The following is an 18,339-nucleotide window of genomic DNA, read 5'->3' on the forward strand; positions in this document are numbered from 1 at the left end:
AAGAGCACAGTGGTAAAAATCTAACTTTTGTAAAACTTGTAAGTGTTAATTTTGTCATATGGCATGTGGAAAAGCAGAAATTTGAAAGTTGATTCGTTCAAGGGGTGGAAAATATTTGAAGAGAATATCTGAAATCTTTAGAACAGGAGCTCACTTTAGTACTCGTGTGAAGTGACAAATACATCAGAGAAACAATATAATTGTGAACCTAACAGCAGGCCTACTTTACGTAACCTCAGGAGTTTTAGGAACAGCAAAAATTTAAAACATCCGGTTATCAACCTTTCTGTAGCAAAGCATCCCTCTCCCTTGCTATTCTTTGCCGTATTCGTTTTCTTCTCATCTTTTTGGCTTGTGCTCTCCACAGCTTATGTCTGAAACAAAAATCAGAGTACAAATGATTGTTCTCTATTACCGGTTCCTGGAAAATCATATAAATATTGATGTTAGTAAAGTACATGTTTATATCCATTTGCACAATACATCGTATCGGTGTGGGAGTACTATATTTAACGCCATTTAACTTGCAATATTTATGAACAGTTATACAAAACAAGAAGGGAAAAATAATACTCATCGTCAGTTAAATGCTTGCTGATTTATTTTCATATGTGAAATGAAACAGATCGTTGTTCATTCTAAACCAAGTACTACGTACACTGCTTTAAATGCAGTTGAGTTTTAGCACAAAAAGAACGATAATCATTCCTCTTCATTAGACGGGGGTAAATAAATGTGAACAGATTTGCGAACAGAAAAGAAGGCCAACTAAATGAGAACCTCACCTTCCCATGTTTTATTTTTCGAACACATTTATTTAGCATGCTCAAACATTTAACCAATTACATAACACCGGTTTGTAAACAATTCTTTCATCACAACACTGCCAAAGTTTATACACGAAAGATGAAACCGTCGCCAGGCTATGATCGCTGCCGGCAAGTCACTGCCTAGTAAGCAAGTCTGGAGGGCGGCCTCGAGAGTGGTCTTGCTGCAAGCAATTAACAAAATTTATTTTTATTCTAATTGTAATTTTAGGGCATAAGCTTTTGATTTACATGTGTTCTTTATCCTTGTACAATATCAAAACAACTCGCTTCATAAAGTTCGAAAATCGAAAAAAATGGAATATAATTCTCAGTTTCAGTTCCTCATTCGACCTTTCACAAGATGACTATGAAGGCAACTCACAATCAAACACAACTTTCAGATCATTGTTTTACCAGCAGATTTTTCGAAGTCATGTACCAGACATGTGCAATGGGATGAACTGACAATAGGAAAACACTGAAGAACATACAGTAAAAAGATGCTTGAAGATTCGCTAAGCGTATTACTCAAACTCCTGTGAAGTCAACAAATGATGTGTCTCAGATCAGTGAGTACAAAAAAACTTTATATCCCATGCCTAAATGGACGAACCGTCATGTGGTGCCAATTAACAAATACGATAATTTGACACCAAATATAACTAATTCAAGGATTAGTCAGAACGGAAAATTAATAATGGAGGTAAATAATAAACGCAAGAGCAACACAGAGCAATCACCCCCATCACTAGATGCAGCGAATAAATCTTCATTCATTCCACATGCAGTAAACAAGACGAAAGCAATTAGTAGTGACAATTCATCACTATGTGAAGATCTGACGAATAACTGTGAAATGTGTTTATATACCGACAGTCATGGTAGAGGAATCGCAAACTTCTTAAAATTTTATCATACAGTAAACGCAACTAGTTTCGTTAAATCAGGAGCTTCAATGTGTGAAATCGTCAAGAACTGTTCCAATAATAAACCTTGTCCGGTTCTAATAGCAGGCGCAAACGATGTTTATAAAAATGATCTTAAAGGAGCTACAAGATACCTAAAAAAACACTAACGTTACTGGAAAAGCAAACAACGATAGTGGTAGGTATTCCGCACAGATATGATGTACCAAATTTCTCCTGTGTAAACAAAGAGATAGAGAAAGCCAACAGACTGTGCAATAAAATTTGCAAAGCGTTTCAGAACACGTTCTTTCTCCACAAGGGGGATATGCACCATGATCTCTTCATCAGACATGGCCATTGGAAAATCTGCCATCTGTAATAAAATCATAGCAATTATGGAGACAATTCCCCACACATCTAGTTCAACTGCCATTCCTCTATCTCAGAAAATTACAAAGTTCCACAAAATGCTAAACAGTTTCATACAAAGTGTAGTGACATATCCCAAAACTAAGAAATGGAACAAAAGAAAGATCACTCAGATTGACAGTACATATAGAACGTCAACAGCAGATACCACACAAGGGATAGTTCAGAGGAAAAGTTATTCTAGCACCATGAAAACAGCAGCAGCAGTTCCAGCCTCTCCTGTGGAAACAAATCAGGAAGTAAGAGCACCAGTTGTAATGTCTAATGAAGTGAGTCAAAGGAAAAAAGCAACACCAATAACGGAAACACATCAACAACAGCAAGAGCAACAGCAGTCACCTGTCTCCTTAACAAGAGAAGAGTCTCACCACCAGTCCATCTGAAGGATTATTTATTAGTAATTGATGAGAAGGAAACACTGAGATTAGAATCTACGAAAATGTGTACTTAGACAGATAAAGAAAAGTGAAAACGCTATTAATCCATTGGAATATAAATGGTCTGAAGGTAGGTAGTATCAAAATTGAAGAACTGCAGATTACTCTCAATCAAAGCAAAAATATCGAGGTTGTTTGTTTAAATTAGCATTGGTTAACTAGTGACTCCATAAAAATTTGAAATAAACCGAAACATTTCAAAGTAGCAAGCAGCTTCTTCATGAAGACGTCAAGTAATGACGTCGAAATATCGTGTTTGGAAGACACTGATATCCGGCAGAAAACCTGATTTCCACGAGATGTGGCATTATGCAAAATGCTCTGCAGTGGCTTGGGTCTTATCTGACATCCAGGAAACAAAAGATAATCGTAAACATGTAACACCATAAATTATGCACCTCAGTGGGATACAGTATCACAAGGAGTCCCTCAAGGCTCAATCTTAGGGCCAATACTGTTTCTCCTGTACATAAATGATTTACCTCATAATATCAATGCCTAACCAGTCATATTTGCTGATGATACTTCAGCACTCCTTGAAAAACAAAATATGGGAGATATTTTGGATTGTGTTATAAACACACTAAACAACCTAGATATATGGTTTCAACAAAATGGCTTTAAACTTAACTTTTCAAAGACCTTCTTTACACAATTTAGAACCAAACAATCATAAATCAGTGACATCAGTGTTGTACACAAAAATCAAGTTATGGATGAAGCTCAGTCCACTAAATTCTTGGGACTAAACTTGGACAAAAATCTAAACTACCAAGCACATATAGATTATTTAACTACAAAAATAAACAACCTTGCCTTTGCAGTGGATATACTATCTGGAATAACAGACATAAGCTGTAGAAAAGTGTTGTACCACAGTTACTTTGAATCCATAATTAGATATGGTTTAATTTTTGGGGAAATTCAAGCCACATGTAACGAATCCAGCTACTTCAAAAAAGAATTGTTAGGAAAATGTTTGCTGCCCCTCCAAGAACTCCCTGTCACCCATTATTCAAAAACCTAAAAACATTACGTATCCCTCCATCGTACAAATTTGACATTATCATCTTTTTACATAGTACCCCTGAGGTGATGGAAGAAAGCTATTTGAAACTTATGTATGACACTAGACACAAAGAAAATTTCATGCTTCCACAACATCAATTAAAACTCTACTGACCGACACCCCAGTATATGGGAATGCAAATTTAAAATAAACTCAAGGGTAGAGATGTACTAAGCAGGGAGATAGGTTCAATAAAGAGAAGTTTGCATACGATAAACTGTTTGTGAGTGTGTCTGACATATAACAGTATTTTCAACCAAAGGTATTTGTTATTCTTTGTGTTATGTCACATGAAATTTCAGTAATTAAAAATACAAAAAGATGAAACTAATTAAAAGAGATAATATTTAACAGAAAGCAACTACAAAGTGGAGATAAAAAATAAAGTTAAATAAAATTATCGTTAATACTTCAGTAGTAAGCATTCCAGACCAAGGACACTATTTTTGTAGTATTAGTATCTGAGTGAGAAAGTTTATCATATCTTTGAGTCAACAAAAGAAGAGATATATTTTTACAATAAATAACAAGATTTGAGGAATAATCACATATGAAAGGTATTAAAGCAATTTAATTTGAATTATTTTATTTCAGAAAGAGTGTCAATATATTATGCAATCAATGACAGTATACGAGAATAAACCAAAAATTCTTGAAAATTTTGCAGGATTAATTAAACTGAATTATGTCGGATTGTTTTGTGAAGTTACAACCTCGAATTAATTAGAGTGCTTATCTATTGAGAATAGCTTTGCCATAGTAATTAAAAGAGTTTTTTTAGAGTCTTTGCAAATAACAGAATTACCATTAAAGCAATAGTTTTGAAAACACATTACATAACTGAAGCAGTCATGTATATGTTGTGTGTAGGTTTGAAAGTGATAATACTGGTACCTTGTATTTTCATGTAAACTATGGAAGCTATGTGCTCTTATTGGCTCTTTAAGTCATTGTCAATCGCTAGAGTCTAACCAGTTTTAGGAATAATAGTTAAGTCATCTCAGCTGAACTAATCTCAGAACAGTTGACTTTTTGCTATGTACTGGACACTGTGAAACTGGTTGGATGTGACTGTGCATTGCGTATAAAAATTATTTCAGTTTTGCTGGGTATATGTGTGTGAAATAAAAGTGTGACAAGTGCAATTCTTGTAATTTGCTGAATAATAAAATTACTTAGGTACAATTACAGCATAAGCTCTTCTAGCTAGGGAGATAACATTCAACACAGAACAGAAGACATCGTATTCATATCCAGTTGAACTTTGATATAGTTCTCGGAGAATATGGTCAGAGGGAGGAAAATATGGTCAGAAAGGGGGGTGGAGGAAATCAAAAAGGTAGAGGGAGGAGGAGGTGAAGAGACATAATGAGGAGGAGGAGATAGACAGACAGAGGTGGCAGGATGAGGTGGACAGAGGGAGTGAGGAAGAGGTGGACCCAGAGGGAGAGAAGGAGGTATGTTCAGTTTATGTTTCAAGCACATACATAGGTGATGTGACAGGGAAAAGGCTGATAAATTTATAAGTGAGTAGTATTTCTACAGTGATGAACTACTTTTGTTGGGAAAGCTGAATATATTTGAAGAAAGACTTGAGTGCCAACATTAAACAATTTGTTGAATCATGTGAAAGTGCTACATAAATATTATTAGCCACATCAGAAACCGAATGTTCCATCATAACATTGTACTTGGTTGTTGAAGTCACATGTAATAATCCTTTTTCTTGATAATCATAAAAAGAAATACACTCTGGGAGTGCTCTTCAGTTATAGACATTAAAGTGATGTAGAGTCTTTCACGAAGTAGAGGAGAAACAAAAGAGGAAGCAATTAAGAAATAGTTTTAAGATGTAAGAGGATAACAGAAATTGACTTGATTATCCTTGGATATTATACGTAAACATCTCAGATATGAATTCCACAACTATACCTGTATAGACTGCTGTGCATGTCACATCATAAGAGGCCTTTTTCTTTTTGCCAATTTTACCATTCTCATTTCAATGCATTTCACACAGTATGGCACAATACAATGTTTAGGACACAAGGTATTTTTTTCCTTGGTTCCTGCTGTAAACAGTTATGCTGCATGGAGAAAAGAAACTCTGTAGTGCAATAAATTAAGTGAATTTTAAAATCATCTAAATTTCAGCAAACGGTAAACGAATTTATATACCTATGAGTTGTAAATGATTGATTGTAGAATGTCTCTCTACTGTAAGAAATTGTATAATCTATTTTTTAAGAATATCTGCAAATGTTATGTACATTGAACTTCATATTATAGTTCACTCAGGCCTTTCTTAGTTATTGTGCTATCTACTGTTAATGCAGAAGAACTGCCCTGAGAAATGTAAAATATCACATTCCTCTAAAACAAAGCTTGATATCTACTATGATTCTGATTTTCATTGCAAGAATGTCCTTCTGAAGAAGTGACCACACTTGAAAGCTTAACACGGATTTCACTTTTCCATCCATTATTGCTCCTAAATTAGTTTTCTCCACATTCGAGAACCTCTGCATTGTTTCATTGTTTTACTTTTTGTTCTTAGTTAACTGTTGTTCATATGATTCAATTGTCCATGATTTGCTTAATTTGGTGATCTGTAGTAGTGTAGCATAGTTTGCAACAATTTTCTCAGGTTTTCACCAAGTAGTCACATATACTTCCACTGCATCTGCCAGTTGCATCATAATAGAACCCAGCATTTCTGTGGGCTACCTCCATATTCCTAGAAGCTGTCAACCACTAGACACTTCTATTCACTCTTTGTCTTGCAAGAGGGTGAGTCAAATAAAAACCTAAAATTTGTAATAACAAATTGAAATTTCATGCTGTTATATTGTAAGTTGGTAAGCGTGCTACAAACAGCATGCAGAATGGCCGGTAGGTGGCAGCATAGTGCAGATGCACACATACTGTCACAGTATCAGTATAAAGGCGGCCGCCCCACTTGTGCCTTGCACCAGGGAAGAACAGCTTTCTGTTATTCGGTTTTGGCGTAGTTAAGGTGCGAAACCTATTGAAATTCATGGATGAATGAAGGTTCAGTACGGTGATGCATGTTTGTCACAGCAGGAAGTCTACAACTGGAGCAGGAAGCTTGCAAATGGTTTGACTGCAGTGGAAGATGCTCCTCATCCAGGCCAGGCACAACGAGTTGTGACTCCACAGAACATTGCAGCAGTTGAAGCCATAGTGAAGGAAAACCGCTGAGTGACACTGAATGACATTGCAGCATGTTTACAGATTATTCATGGGTCAGCACACCACATTGTGCATGATGTACTCCAGTTTCACAAAATGTCTGCAAGATAGGTGCCACGGCAGCTGACTCCTGAAATGAGAGAACGACGTGTTGATGCTTGTGAAGAACTTTTTGGCGCTTTAAACGAGAAGGTGATGGCCTCCTTGCAAGAATCGTTACTGGGGATGAAACCTGGGTTCACCTCCACCAACTGGAAACGAAGAGAGCGATCAAGGAATGGCGCCATTCCTCAACACCAAAACCAAAGAAGTTTCAAACAGTACTATCAGCAGGGAAGGTTATGCTGACTCTCTTTTGGGATGAAAAAGGAGTCATTTTGGAGCGTTACATACCTAGAGGGACCACTGTTACCAGAGCATCATACACAGATATCCTAAAAAATCATCTGCGGCCTGCAATCAAATCAAAGCGACATGGATTGCTATCAGCAGGTGTCCTTTTGCAACATGACAATGCAAGGTTCCACACTGCCCGCACAACAGTTGCAACAATCACAGACCTGCATTTTGAGTGTCTTCCTCAACCATCATGCTCACCAGACTTTGCCCCAAGTGATTTCCATACGTTTGGACCACTCAAAGACGCAATGGGAGGAAAGAAGTTCCGTTCTGATGAAGAGGCACGCCACGTGGTGCATGAGTGGTTGCGCAGACTACCAAAAGATTTTTTTTTTCGAAAGGAATTTATGGATTTTGTAAGTTCTGGAGGACTTGCATTGAGCGTGTGGGAGATTATGTTGAAAAGTGGTACAGCTTTGTACCACTTCTGCACAATAAATAGTATTTAAGAAAATATTTAGCTTCTACTTATATTTACCCACTACCAGATTTGTATCTTAGCATTGTGGCAATTAATCAGTGCTAATATTATTGGCAATAACACTAAGCCAGTATTAAACAATCAGTTATTTTAATTTTTGAATTACGAATGATTACATGCAAACATTGTTTAAAAATGTTGTGCAAGACCGAGATTCATTGGAAGAGTCACAAGGAAACTCTGTAAAGAGGTAGCTTACAAAACCAACCAATGGAAAATCCAAAATGGAATAATGACAGTATTATGAAAGGGATGGATTGCTACACTCCATATAGAGGAGATGATGAATCATAGATAGGCACAACAAAATGACTGTTGTATATTAGACACTCAGTGGCCAGAGACAGTGGTCATGCGTGTGCGAGTTGTGTTTGTGTGAATGTGTGTGTATGTGTTGTCTACTTTAGAAAGCCAATATTTTTGTTTTGCTTCTCACTACATGACTCAACAGCTCCATTATATGGTGAGTAGCTGTCTATCATTTTCATAATATTTGCTTAAAAAACCCTCTTAAATACTGCTTATCAGATTGTGACCCTAGCTAGGTGGAATTATTAGAGGAGACAGAAAACATCCAAAGTAAAGCAATGTGCTTCATCAGACGTTTGGTTAGTAAATATGAAAACAACACAGAGATTCCCATCCAACTTTCGTGAGAACTGCTGCGAGAGAGTTAGCATACATTATGGTGAGTTTTCCTGCCAAAATTTAGATTGTGTGCTGTGATGCAAACCATGTTGTGTCAGACTTGTTTTTAGCATAGCAGCCATTAGCGATTCTTTTGACTATAATACACCACATATCTCTCAGCAAAAGACCGTGTCCAGTAGAAAGCATAGGTCATACTTCTCTAAGTGAGTGCAAAAGTGTTCCACAAAACTACAATCCAAAATCATTAGCACCCATCTCTTGTAGAACTGCAGTCCATATCCTTCACTCAAACATAATGAGGCATCTTTAAGAGAATGACCTCTTCCATGGCATCTAGCTTGATTTCCGAAACTATAGGGTCAAGCGAGATGGCGCGTTTGTTAGCACACTGGATTCATGTTCTAGAGGATGATGCTTCAAATCCCCATCTGGCCATCTAGAGTTCGGTTTTCCATGACACCCCTAAATCGCTCCAGGCAAATGACAGGATAGTTCCTTCGAAAACGGCTCTTTCAGTTTTCTTTCCCATCCTTTTGCAGTCCAAGGTTGTGCTTCATCTCCAATGACCGCACTTTTGACAGGTCGTTAAACTCTAATCTTCTTTCCTTCTTTCTTCCAAAAAAAACCGATCATGTAAAACCCAACTCACACTTCTTTCACGTGACATCCCATGGATCAAAGAAATTAGGTAAATAATGTATTTCTTTTCTGACACCAACCACAACAACACATATTAACGAAAATACAGACTTCCAGTGTATCAAATAAAATTTGTGGCTATACTGATGATTTCTTGGTAGGGACGATGCAGCATGTTGTCTTGGATGGAGAATCATTAACAGAAGTAATAAAAGTAGCTTGAGGCTTGCCCAAGGGAAGTGTTTTGGAACCCTTGCTGTTCATATTGTGTATTAACGACGTGGTAGACAATAGCAACAGTAGTAATCTTTAATGAAACAGTATCTGAAAAAAGTCTTCAAAAGAGATTCCTTACCAAAGACTCACGTGACCAATATTAGACATTGCTTAAGTGTTTGGGACACTTACCAAACAAGTGTAATAAGGGATAATGAATTTATACAAAATTTATACACAAATGGCCACAGGTGTTGTTTGCCCCAAGGGAGAGGTCACAAAGATAAAGAAAACCTGAACTTGCTGAAACTTGAAGATAGACTCCAACTATCCCATGGAAATATACTTACAAAGTTTCAAGAACCAGTAGTCAGTGAGGAGTGCAGATATACACTACTGCCTCGTCCATACCGCATATGATACGATTAGACCATTTAGCAAGTGCACAGAGACAATGAAGCAGTCATTCTCACTGTACTCCATATGTAAATGGAACAGGAGTTAATCATAATACGTAGAACAGTGGGAACTACTCTCTTCCATACATCCCACAGTGGTTTGCAGAATATATGTGCGTATATAGATAAATCGTTCATGAAAGCAACGACAAAATCAATGCCCTCCAAAGTTCCTTTCTCAACGCCCACTCATTTCTGGACCCAAAGACAGTTGCAGAACATTTTATCCTCTTATAACAGCTGTTAATGTTCTCACATTTCAAAACACCGCTCTTGAAATAGGTGAACATAAAATTTTCATAAAGCAATACTGTATTCCTGATACAGTACCTGCTCATTGACACAATGCCCTAGAATTCAGGACAGTCTGCTGAATTACTTATCCTGTTATAACTGCTTTTAGCGAGCAGGTGTACTTAAAAGTCTAGTCCTGAACACAGCCCAGGCTTTCCGAATAAGAAGTGTATGACAGCTGGGAACCTATGCAGGGCTGTTTCTTTTAAGTGCCAAGGTGATACATAACAAAGTTTACGAGACAGAAGAAAACTGATGATAAAGTGGGATGATGTGAGAAGTTTGAATGACCAGTAACAGATTGCATCATTGGCACAATGACATGTTAGTTCTGATAAATGACATAATTAGTGAAGACTGCTGCCCATATATATATATATATATATATATATATATATATATATATATATATATATATATATATACACACTAAAAAGAGTGGCACACACAAGACATTACCTTAATACTATAACATGTAACATGTTCAATGTTGGTCATCGCTGTTCTGTGGAATCTTCTATATTCAGGATGTCTGCTTCTAATTCAACAATTTTTGCTCATTTGCCAACAGACAAACGCTACACAAAGACGCCATGTAGCCAGGATCCAGTGCCTAATAGCTTTAAAATGGCCAATCATGGTGAGTGGAGAGCAAAGGTACCTCCTGGCAGTACAAGAAGGAAACAACTTGCTTATGACCAAAGACGCTGCTGCTCTCATCTGCCTAACAGGCAACAGCTTAACACACCATCAGACTCTATTTATGTGGCCTATATGAAATACTTACTTATCTGGAATATCAACTCTGGTATGCACTGGGCAATTGTTCAGTTTCCTTGTTCCACTCTAAGACAAAAAAAAAGGTCCACTACGAAGGGATTATTGGCAAGAGGCGAACATCGGTAGATGTGATGTACATGTACAGGCGCAGAAATGGTTACAGTTTCAGAAAAATTGGATGGTTTACTCGAGAGAAAGAGCTTTCCAAATTGAGAAGTCAGTAACGTGCTGGTCCACCTCTGTGCCTTACGCAAACAGTTATTTGGTTTCACATTGATGTGTTGTTGGATGTCCTCCTGAGGGATACTGTGAGAACCAAAAGGGTCCTTCTATGCATGACGTTCACATTTCACACCATACAGATTTAAGCTGCTACGAGTTCTTCGAAATGGTGAGAAATAGCGACGTGAAGAGTTTTTTGAATTCATTCTGGGATCAGAGATGGAAGATAATAATTCCCTTTCAGATTCAGCGAAACAAATCTCACAGCATAGTTGGGCATGAGACTGATTCTCCAAATTTTTGTCTATTTCGTACCATTTCCCAAGAAAATGTTTACAGTCCATTCTTTCTTGCCACATTTCAAAATTGAACGAATACACTGAAAATCTCACCTGAGCAACATTTTCAGCAATTATTGCCAGATATCTGCCAACTAATCCTCTTTCCAGACATAATAAACGATTTATAGCTTTTTTACGTGTCTTTCCACTATCTGTTGTACTTCTTGTACCACTTGACTAACAGTGTCTACTTTTTGTTTTACCTGCACTATGCATAATGTGACCTGATCTTACTTACGCATATTTACCTGTGTTTGTGCTTTTACATTGTCTACTCTCTTCAATATTGTTTCTTGCTGTCTTTCTTGTTTTTCTCAGATTTCCTATGTTTACATTTCTCGTTTCACTAACTTTGACATCATTTTGTTGTTAGTTTTCTATTATTCTTCTTTTTACCAATTTTATTTCCTCATCTATTCCTATTTTCGAAGTTTTGTATATTTTCTTAAAGTGCAACCTTTGTTTTTCCCGATTATCCTTTATGCCTTGAAGTTCTGATTTCGCCTCTATTTTTAATTCGTCAGTTTCTTCCCTCTTGCCTTTCATTTCACACTTTCATTTCTTCTATGCGACTTTCAAGTCTATTATTTGAGAATTCTATTTCTTTTGTATCATATGGTTTTCATTTGTTTGACAATTTTATTTCTTTCATTTCATTTCTTTGATTTTATATGATAATTTCTTTTCTTCCAGTGAAAATTTAATTATGCCATTGTATTTATGGAATCGATATTATTACCTAACCTTGTCTTGGGCGATTCTGCATACTCTTCCTCACAGCCATCTTGTCTTTTCCCTACTTTTTCCCTATTTACTGTTTGGGATCTGATGTCTGGCACCCCTTCATGCTTGTACCACATTTGCCAACCAATGGCCGTGGATAGAATTTCGGCCAAATTAGCTGGGACTTAAACATTTACGTTTCAAATACAGTACTGTATTATTTATGTCGCTATCTCAGACTGAAGTCAGACACAGATTGTAACCACACAGTCACAATTATCTTGTAAATCGTTCATTTGCAGACCCATGTTTACTGGAATGGGTTTGCTTCTGTTATTGTACACATTCACATCCTTGTCAGTTTTTGCTGTTAATTATCATATATTCCATGTGGTTTTGGGCTTGCAGCCAGATGACATTGGCATGTCACCATGCTTTTTTGGCTCAAAACCATTCACCTACCTTTAGGTGAGTTTCACACTGAAGATTGCTGGTGCACACCACTGACTTTATGCAAGAATTTGATGGCTGATGCAAGTATGTACATTTTCTTTGCCTCATTAGTTACTGTCTGTCATGTTTACCACTCTCTGCTGAACATTTCTCCACCTGAGGTGCACAGGCACAACCGCAATGGTTATATTCCATGGTACCTATCGAACAACAGTTTTCAGAGTTAATACAGAGTGATGAAAATATCAAAATTAACTGTTACTGTATTTGTCATTTGGGACAAAAATTTTATTTTTCTCAAGATATAAAAGAAATCACCCGGTCCTAAGCCTTGGTTGGTGGTTGGTTGATTCAGGAGAGGGGATCAAACAGCAGGGTCATTGGTCCCATTGGATAAGGGAAGGACGTGGAAGGATGTCGGCCATACCCTTTCAAAGGAACCAGCCTGCTATTTCCCTGAAGTGGTTTAGGGAAATCACAGAAAACCTAAATCAGGTCGTGGGTTTGAACGATTGTCCCCCTGAATGTGAGCACAGTGAGCTAATCACTGTGCCACCTCACTCATTCGCTGAGCCTTATTGAGTTGAATGCCACCATCATGCTTACTAATTTCTTCCACCAAACATATTTCCATAGATTCCTTAGTAATTGAATGTCTAAAGGATCTCATCGTGACCAAGTTTTTTGTGGCAGATTAGGATAATCCATAGAACATCCAATGCTGTGGAGGGGCAACACTTGGCTATGGCTGACTTACTGGGCTTTCAGATTGTGACAACATATTCCATGCACCTTTCATGAACAGTTGTGTGACCCTTGGTTAGGGTGTCTCTGTCAGATACTGTGAGTGCCCAGGCCACCTGATTTCGAAGTGCACCTATGGTTTGTTGCAAGGTGGTGAGCCAGTATAGGCCAATAGGTGTGTGTATATTAACCGAGTATTACTTGTGCAAACGAAGTTGACACTCGGCACAGTGGCCGATGGGAGCGACTGTAAATGGGAAATGCCTTTACGGTCGCTCCCATCAGCCACTGCGCCGAGTGTCAACTTCGTTTGTGCATGTAATAAGTAGGGTATCACTGCCTGTTCTGAAAAGAAAATCGCTGATGTCAGCATCAGCATTCCTGGAAATACAATGTCAGTGAAATTTATTCTCAGAATTCTAGGTCGCTTGTATGCAGCTGCCTGCTGATTTCAGACCTCACATCCAACAGAAGGCAGAACAGTGTCTGTTTACTGAGAAACAGTGTGCACCAGATGTGTGCAGGCTACTGGGTCACACTCATAGCCACGCACATCTCTCAGAAATGAACCAGTGAGTGGCTTGAGAACACTTGCAGCCTCCAAGCAATGTTGCAGTGATACATTTGTGAGTATGTGTAAAAAGTCAGACATCCATGTGTGGGAAGTACATACTTTGTAGATACCCTGGATGTAAGAACACACACATCTCCTACTGTTATCAAAACTAGATTAGCCAGAGTACTCTCTGGTGCTATAACAATGGAAATTAACCTCTCACACTTCATAGAACCAGAGGAAGAAAAATTATTACATTCTCATTACTCACAAGGAGGCTGTTTTGCATTGCAGACAGAGTTGAGAGTGGATATACACCCAGAGTGTACTACAACCAAACATTTTCTGCAAGGTGTGGTACCATCTCCTACATAATAATGTATGGGTTTCCTCCTTAAATAATTAAAACTGCAAATAGGTGGATAATAGTCTGTATTAGATACACTGGTTCTCTTCCTTAACACCCATGAACTAAAATGGTTTGTAGGACTCAGTCATAATTCGGTAATACCCTTATCTGATGGTATTGTGATGAAAAAATATCTTTCTCTTCCTGCTTTAAAAAGGCACTTATGCAGTGCCATAGGCAGTGGCTTGCATACAACATCCATTTCACTTAATAGACAGAATGTTTTTCTGCAATTTCATATCAACAAGTGCTGAGCAGCTGGGACCAGCAAATGCACTTAGTCAGTGAGTCAATACTTCTAGCAGTCACTGACTTAGTTGAAGTGCATGCGTTATTTTTCAGGACTGGCTGAGACTTGCAATGCTGCTAACTGACTGTCATGTATTTCATATAATAACAAACAAATGCCTTACAAAATCATACTCTAATAAATGGATTCCAGTATTTCAGTTCGTCTGTAGCAATTATTAATGCATAGTATAGATCACTGAGTTAATATAAATGCTCATCCGCATTGCATGCATATTTTCCTGCAAGAGTGGATCCATTTATGAAGCAGGTAGAAGTACATGCGCATAAAGTTATATCTTCAATTTAGCTTATTCTATTAGTTTTACCAATTTCTGGACTTGTCATATTATTTGACTGCCAGTTTTACCAATTTCTGGATTTGGCGTCCAACCAGTTTGCCAGTTGTACACCCAGTACTCTCAATATACTACAAATGTGCCAATTTCCAGATTTGGTGCCAGTCGACTAAGATGTTCCATTATTTTGCAGGCTATGCTACGATGTCCTTATTTTATGGCGCCAAATATCTTACCTCAACATTTTTTAACTTTGCTGGTCTTCTCAATATACACTCCTGGAAATTGAAATAAGAACACCGTGAATTCATTGTCCGAGGAAGGGGAAACTTTATTGACACATTCCTGGGGTCAGATACATCACATGATCACACTGACAGAACCACAGGCACATAGACACAGGCAACAGAGCATGCACAATGTCGGCACTAGTACAGTGTATATCCACCTTTCGCAGCAATGCAGGCTGCTATTCTCCCATGGAGACGATCGTAGAGATGCTGGATGTAGTCCTGTGGAACGGCTTGCCATGCCATTTCCACCTGGCGCCTCAGTTGGACCAGCGTTCGTGCTGGACGTGCAGACCGCGTGAGACGACGCTTCATCCAGTCCCAAACATGCTCAATGGGGGACAGATCCGGAGATCTTGCTGGCCAGGGTAGTTGACTTACACCTTCTAGAGCACGACGGGTGGCACGGGATACATGCGGACGTGCATTGTCCTGTTGGAACAGCAAGTTCCCTTGCCGGTCTAGGAATGCTAGAACGATGGGTTCGATGACGGTTTGGATGTACCGTGCACTATTCAGTGTCCCCTTGATGATCACCAGTGGTGTACGGCCAGTGTAGGAGATCGCTCCCCACACCATGATGCCAGGTGTTGGCCCTGCGTGCCTCGGTCGTATGCAGTCCTGATTGTGGCGCTCACCTGCACGGCGCCAAACACGCATACGACCATCATTGGCACCAAGGCAGAAGCGACTCTCATCGCTGAAGACGACACGTCTCCATTCGTCCCTCCATTCACGCCTGTCGCGACACCACTGGAGGCGGGCTGCACGATGTTGGGGCGTGAGCGGAAGACGGCCTAACGGTGTGCGGGACCGTAGCCCAGCTTCATGGAGACGGTTGCGAATGGTCCTCGCCGATACCCCAGGAGCAACAGTGTCCCTAATTTGCTGGGAAGTGGCGGTGCGGTCCCCTACGGCACTGCGTAGGATCCTACGGTCTTGGCGTGCATCCGTGCGTCGCTGCGGTCCGGTCCCAGGTCGACGGGCACGTGCATCTTCCGCCGACCACTGGCGACAACATCGATGTACTGTGGAGACCTCACGCCCTACGTGTTGAGCAATTCGGCGGTACGTCCACCCGGCCTCCCGCATGCCCACTATACGCCCTCGCTCAAAGTCCGTCAACTGCACATACGGTTCACGTCCACGCTGTCGCGGCATGCTACCAGTGTTAAAGACTGCGATGGAGCTCCGTATGCCGCGGCAAACTGGCTGACACTGACGGCGGCGGTGCACAAATGCTGCGCAGCTAGCGCCATTCGACGGCCAACACCGCGGTTCCTGGTGTGTCCGCTGTGCCGTGCGTGTGATCATTGCTTGTACAGCCCTCTCACAGTGTCCGGAGCAAGTATGGTGGGTCTGACACACCGGTGTCAATGTGTTCTTTTTTCCATTTCCAGGAGTGTAGCAAATGACAAAACTTGTTTAACCTGAATAACAACAAAAAGTTAATTTGTTATAACAAATATCTACACCATAATCCTCCCATGACAGAGCACCGAGCTAGAACGGGGAGCATGTTCTTCTACACCAGAAGGGCCTCTTTGTCCTCTCAACTACATGAAGTGCAAACAGCAAATGATGGGACTCATGATGTCGAAATACAAAAATCGAGGAATAGGGGCCTGAGCTTGCTTACTATTGTCCAGTGCCATAGGCCGAGATTGTCCGAGAGTATGATGATGTCGATGCTCGTACATAACGCCATTTCCCATGGGAGAAGGTTGGAGGGGGAAGGAATTCCAGGAAAATGGGGGGAGGGGGGAGAAGAATTCCAGGAAAAAAGACCACTGACGTGATTCCAGGAATGCTGATGTTGACATCAACTATTTCCTGGAAAAGGTCATTTGAAGGTTATCTGCAATGCCCACTACTCTCCTACTCAAGTAGTCTACAGAACAACATGTCAATGTGGAAAAGCCTTCATTGCACATTTCATGAAAGACGCGTGGAACATGGTTGCTACACTCGCCTTTCACAGGCAATACAAGAATCATATCCGAGCATCGTATCCGAGCATCGTATCTCCACAACACTGTAGTATCACGAACGTCTTGGGCATGACGATATCCTTCTGGGATTCAATTACTAAAGAATCATGCAAGCACGGTTGTTGGAAGATCTTATTGATCGTGATGGTGGCATTCAACTTGATAAAGCTTGGACACAGTAATTTCTTTTATATTCTCAAGAAGACGAAATTTTTACACCTAATGACACGTCTAGCAACAGTTAGTTTTATCGTCTTACTTACATACTATAGAGGGCCATGGAATATCACCATTGTGCATGCGCCTGCGAGGCTCAGATGGAGCAATATTCGACAGACGGCACGAAACTCGACAGAGGGCAGTCAATGCAGCGAAAACCTATAAACTATATGCTTGTGCTACAGCGACAATTTTCGGTGTAAGGTCCGCGGTGTGAATCACGATCTCTAGTGTAAAACTCATCTGAAGAGGGATGAATTGTCAGCGGAAGTATCGTCTCAAGACGTCGACGTCATCCGGCTGCAAATCACAAAGCTCAGACATTACTCATTACGCCGGGAAACGTCAACGATCACGAATGTCATATACCCTGCGTACTAATAAATTCAAAAAATATTAATAATTTCATGCAACTAAACATCCTCTTATTCATGAATCCCAATAACTATGGGGACAAAAATGCTTTTCGTAAACGCAAGGGTCGTACGTAAGTGATAAAATTTTTATACGGGGACAATAGATATGAATGAGACACAAGTTCAATTACGCAAATGTCTGATTTAGGAAAGTGATCGGAATATATACCGAAAGTCGTGATTTGAAGAGCAACGCAAAGGAATAACGATAATTTCGCGATTAGTTTAAAACTGACCCGGTTTTTCTAAAGGAAATGCTCTCTACGATACGAAACAGCAGCACTCTTTTCGTCCCTGAAATTAGATGACTATCACAGACCTTATTTTTTCTGTTCAAGTGGCAACAAGATAATCTGATGAGGAAGAGCTATATCCTCTGTCGTTGCGAAAGACATCGATGCAGTCAGCGAACGTAGGTGCCGGATAACATTTCGTTCTTGGTAGCCTTTGTTTTTGTATCAGATGCTGTTGCACCCACGGTGTGGAAAACACGTGGGAAGAGAACGCTGATGTAGATATCCTCATTAACATGAGAATGAAATGCAGCGGCAGTGCAGTCGGAGGCGTTCTCAGCTAAGAGAAATTCTATTATTCTAGAATAGTCC

The 18,339-nt window shown here is 39.5% G+C and overlaps 1 protein-coding gene across 1 annotated transcript in view; it reads right to left on the reverse strand.

Annotated features, from left to right (window-relative positions):
* LOC126481475 (U2 small nuclear ribonucleoprotein auxiliary factor 35 kDa subunit-related protein 2) overlaps positions 1-915 on the reverse strand; it is a 55,354-nt gene extending 54,439 nt beyond the window's left edge. The window contains exons 1-2 of the mRNA XM_050105253.1: positions 786-915; positions 283-374 (exon numbers count right to left, since the gene is read on the reverse strand). Of these exons, the coding sequence (XP_049961210.1) occupies positions 283-374; positions 786-793 (100 nt within the window). The 5' untranslated portion in view covers positions 794-915. The remainder of the gene's footprint in view (positions 1-282; positions 375-785) is intronic.
* Between the last annotated feature and the right edge of the window lie 17,424 nt (positions 916-18,339).

Source organism: Schistocerca serialis, chromosome 5 (assembly GCF_023864345.2).
Source record: "Schistocerca serialis cubense isolate TAMUIC-IGC-003099 chromosome 5, iqSchSeri2.2, whole genome shotgun sequence".
Lineage (NCBI taxonomy): Eukaryota > Metazoa > Arthropoda > Insecta > Orthoptera > Acrididae > Schistocerca > Schistocerca serialis.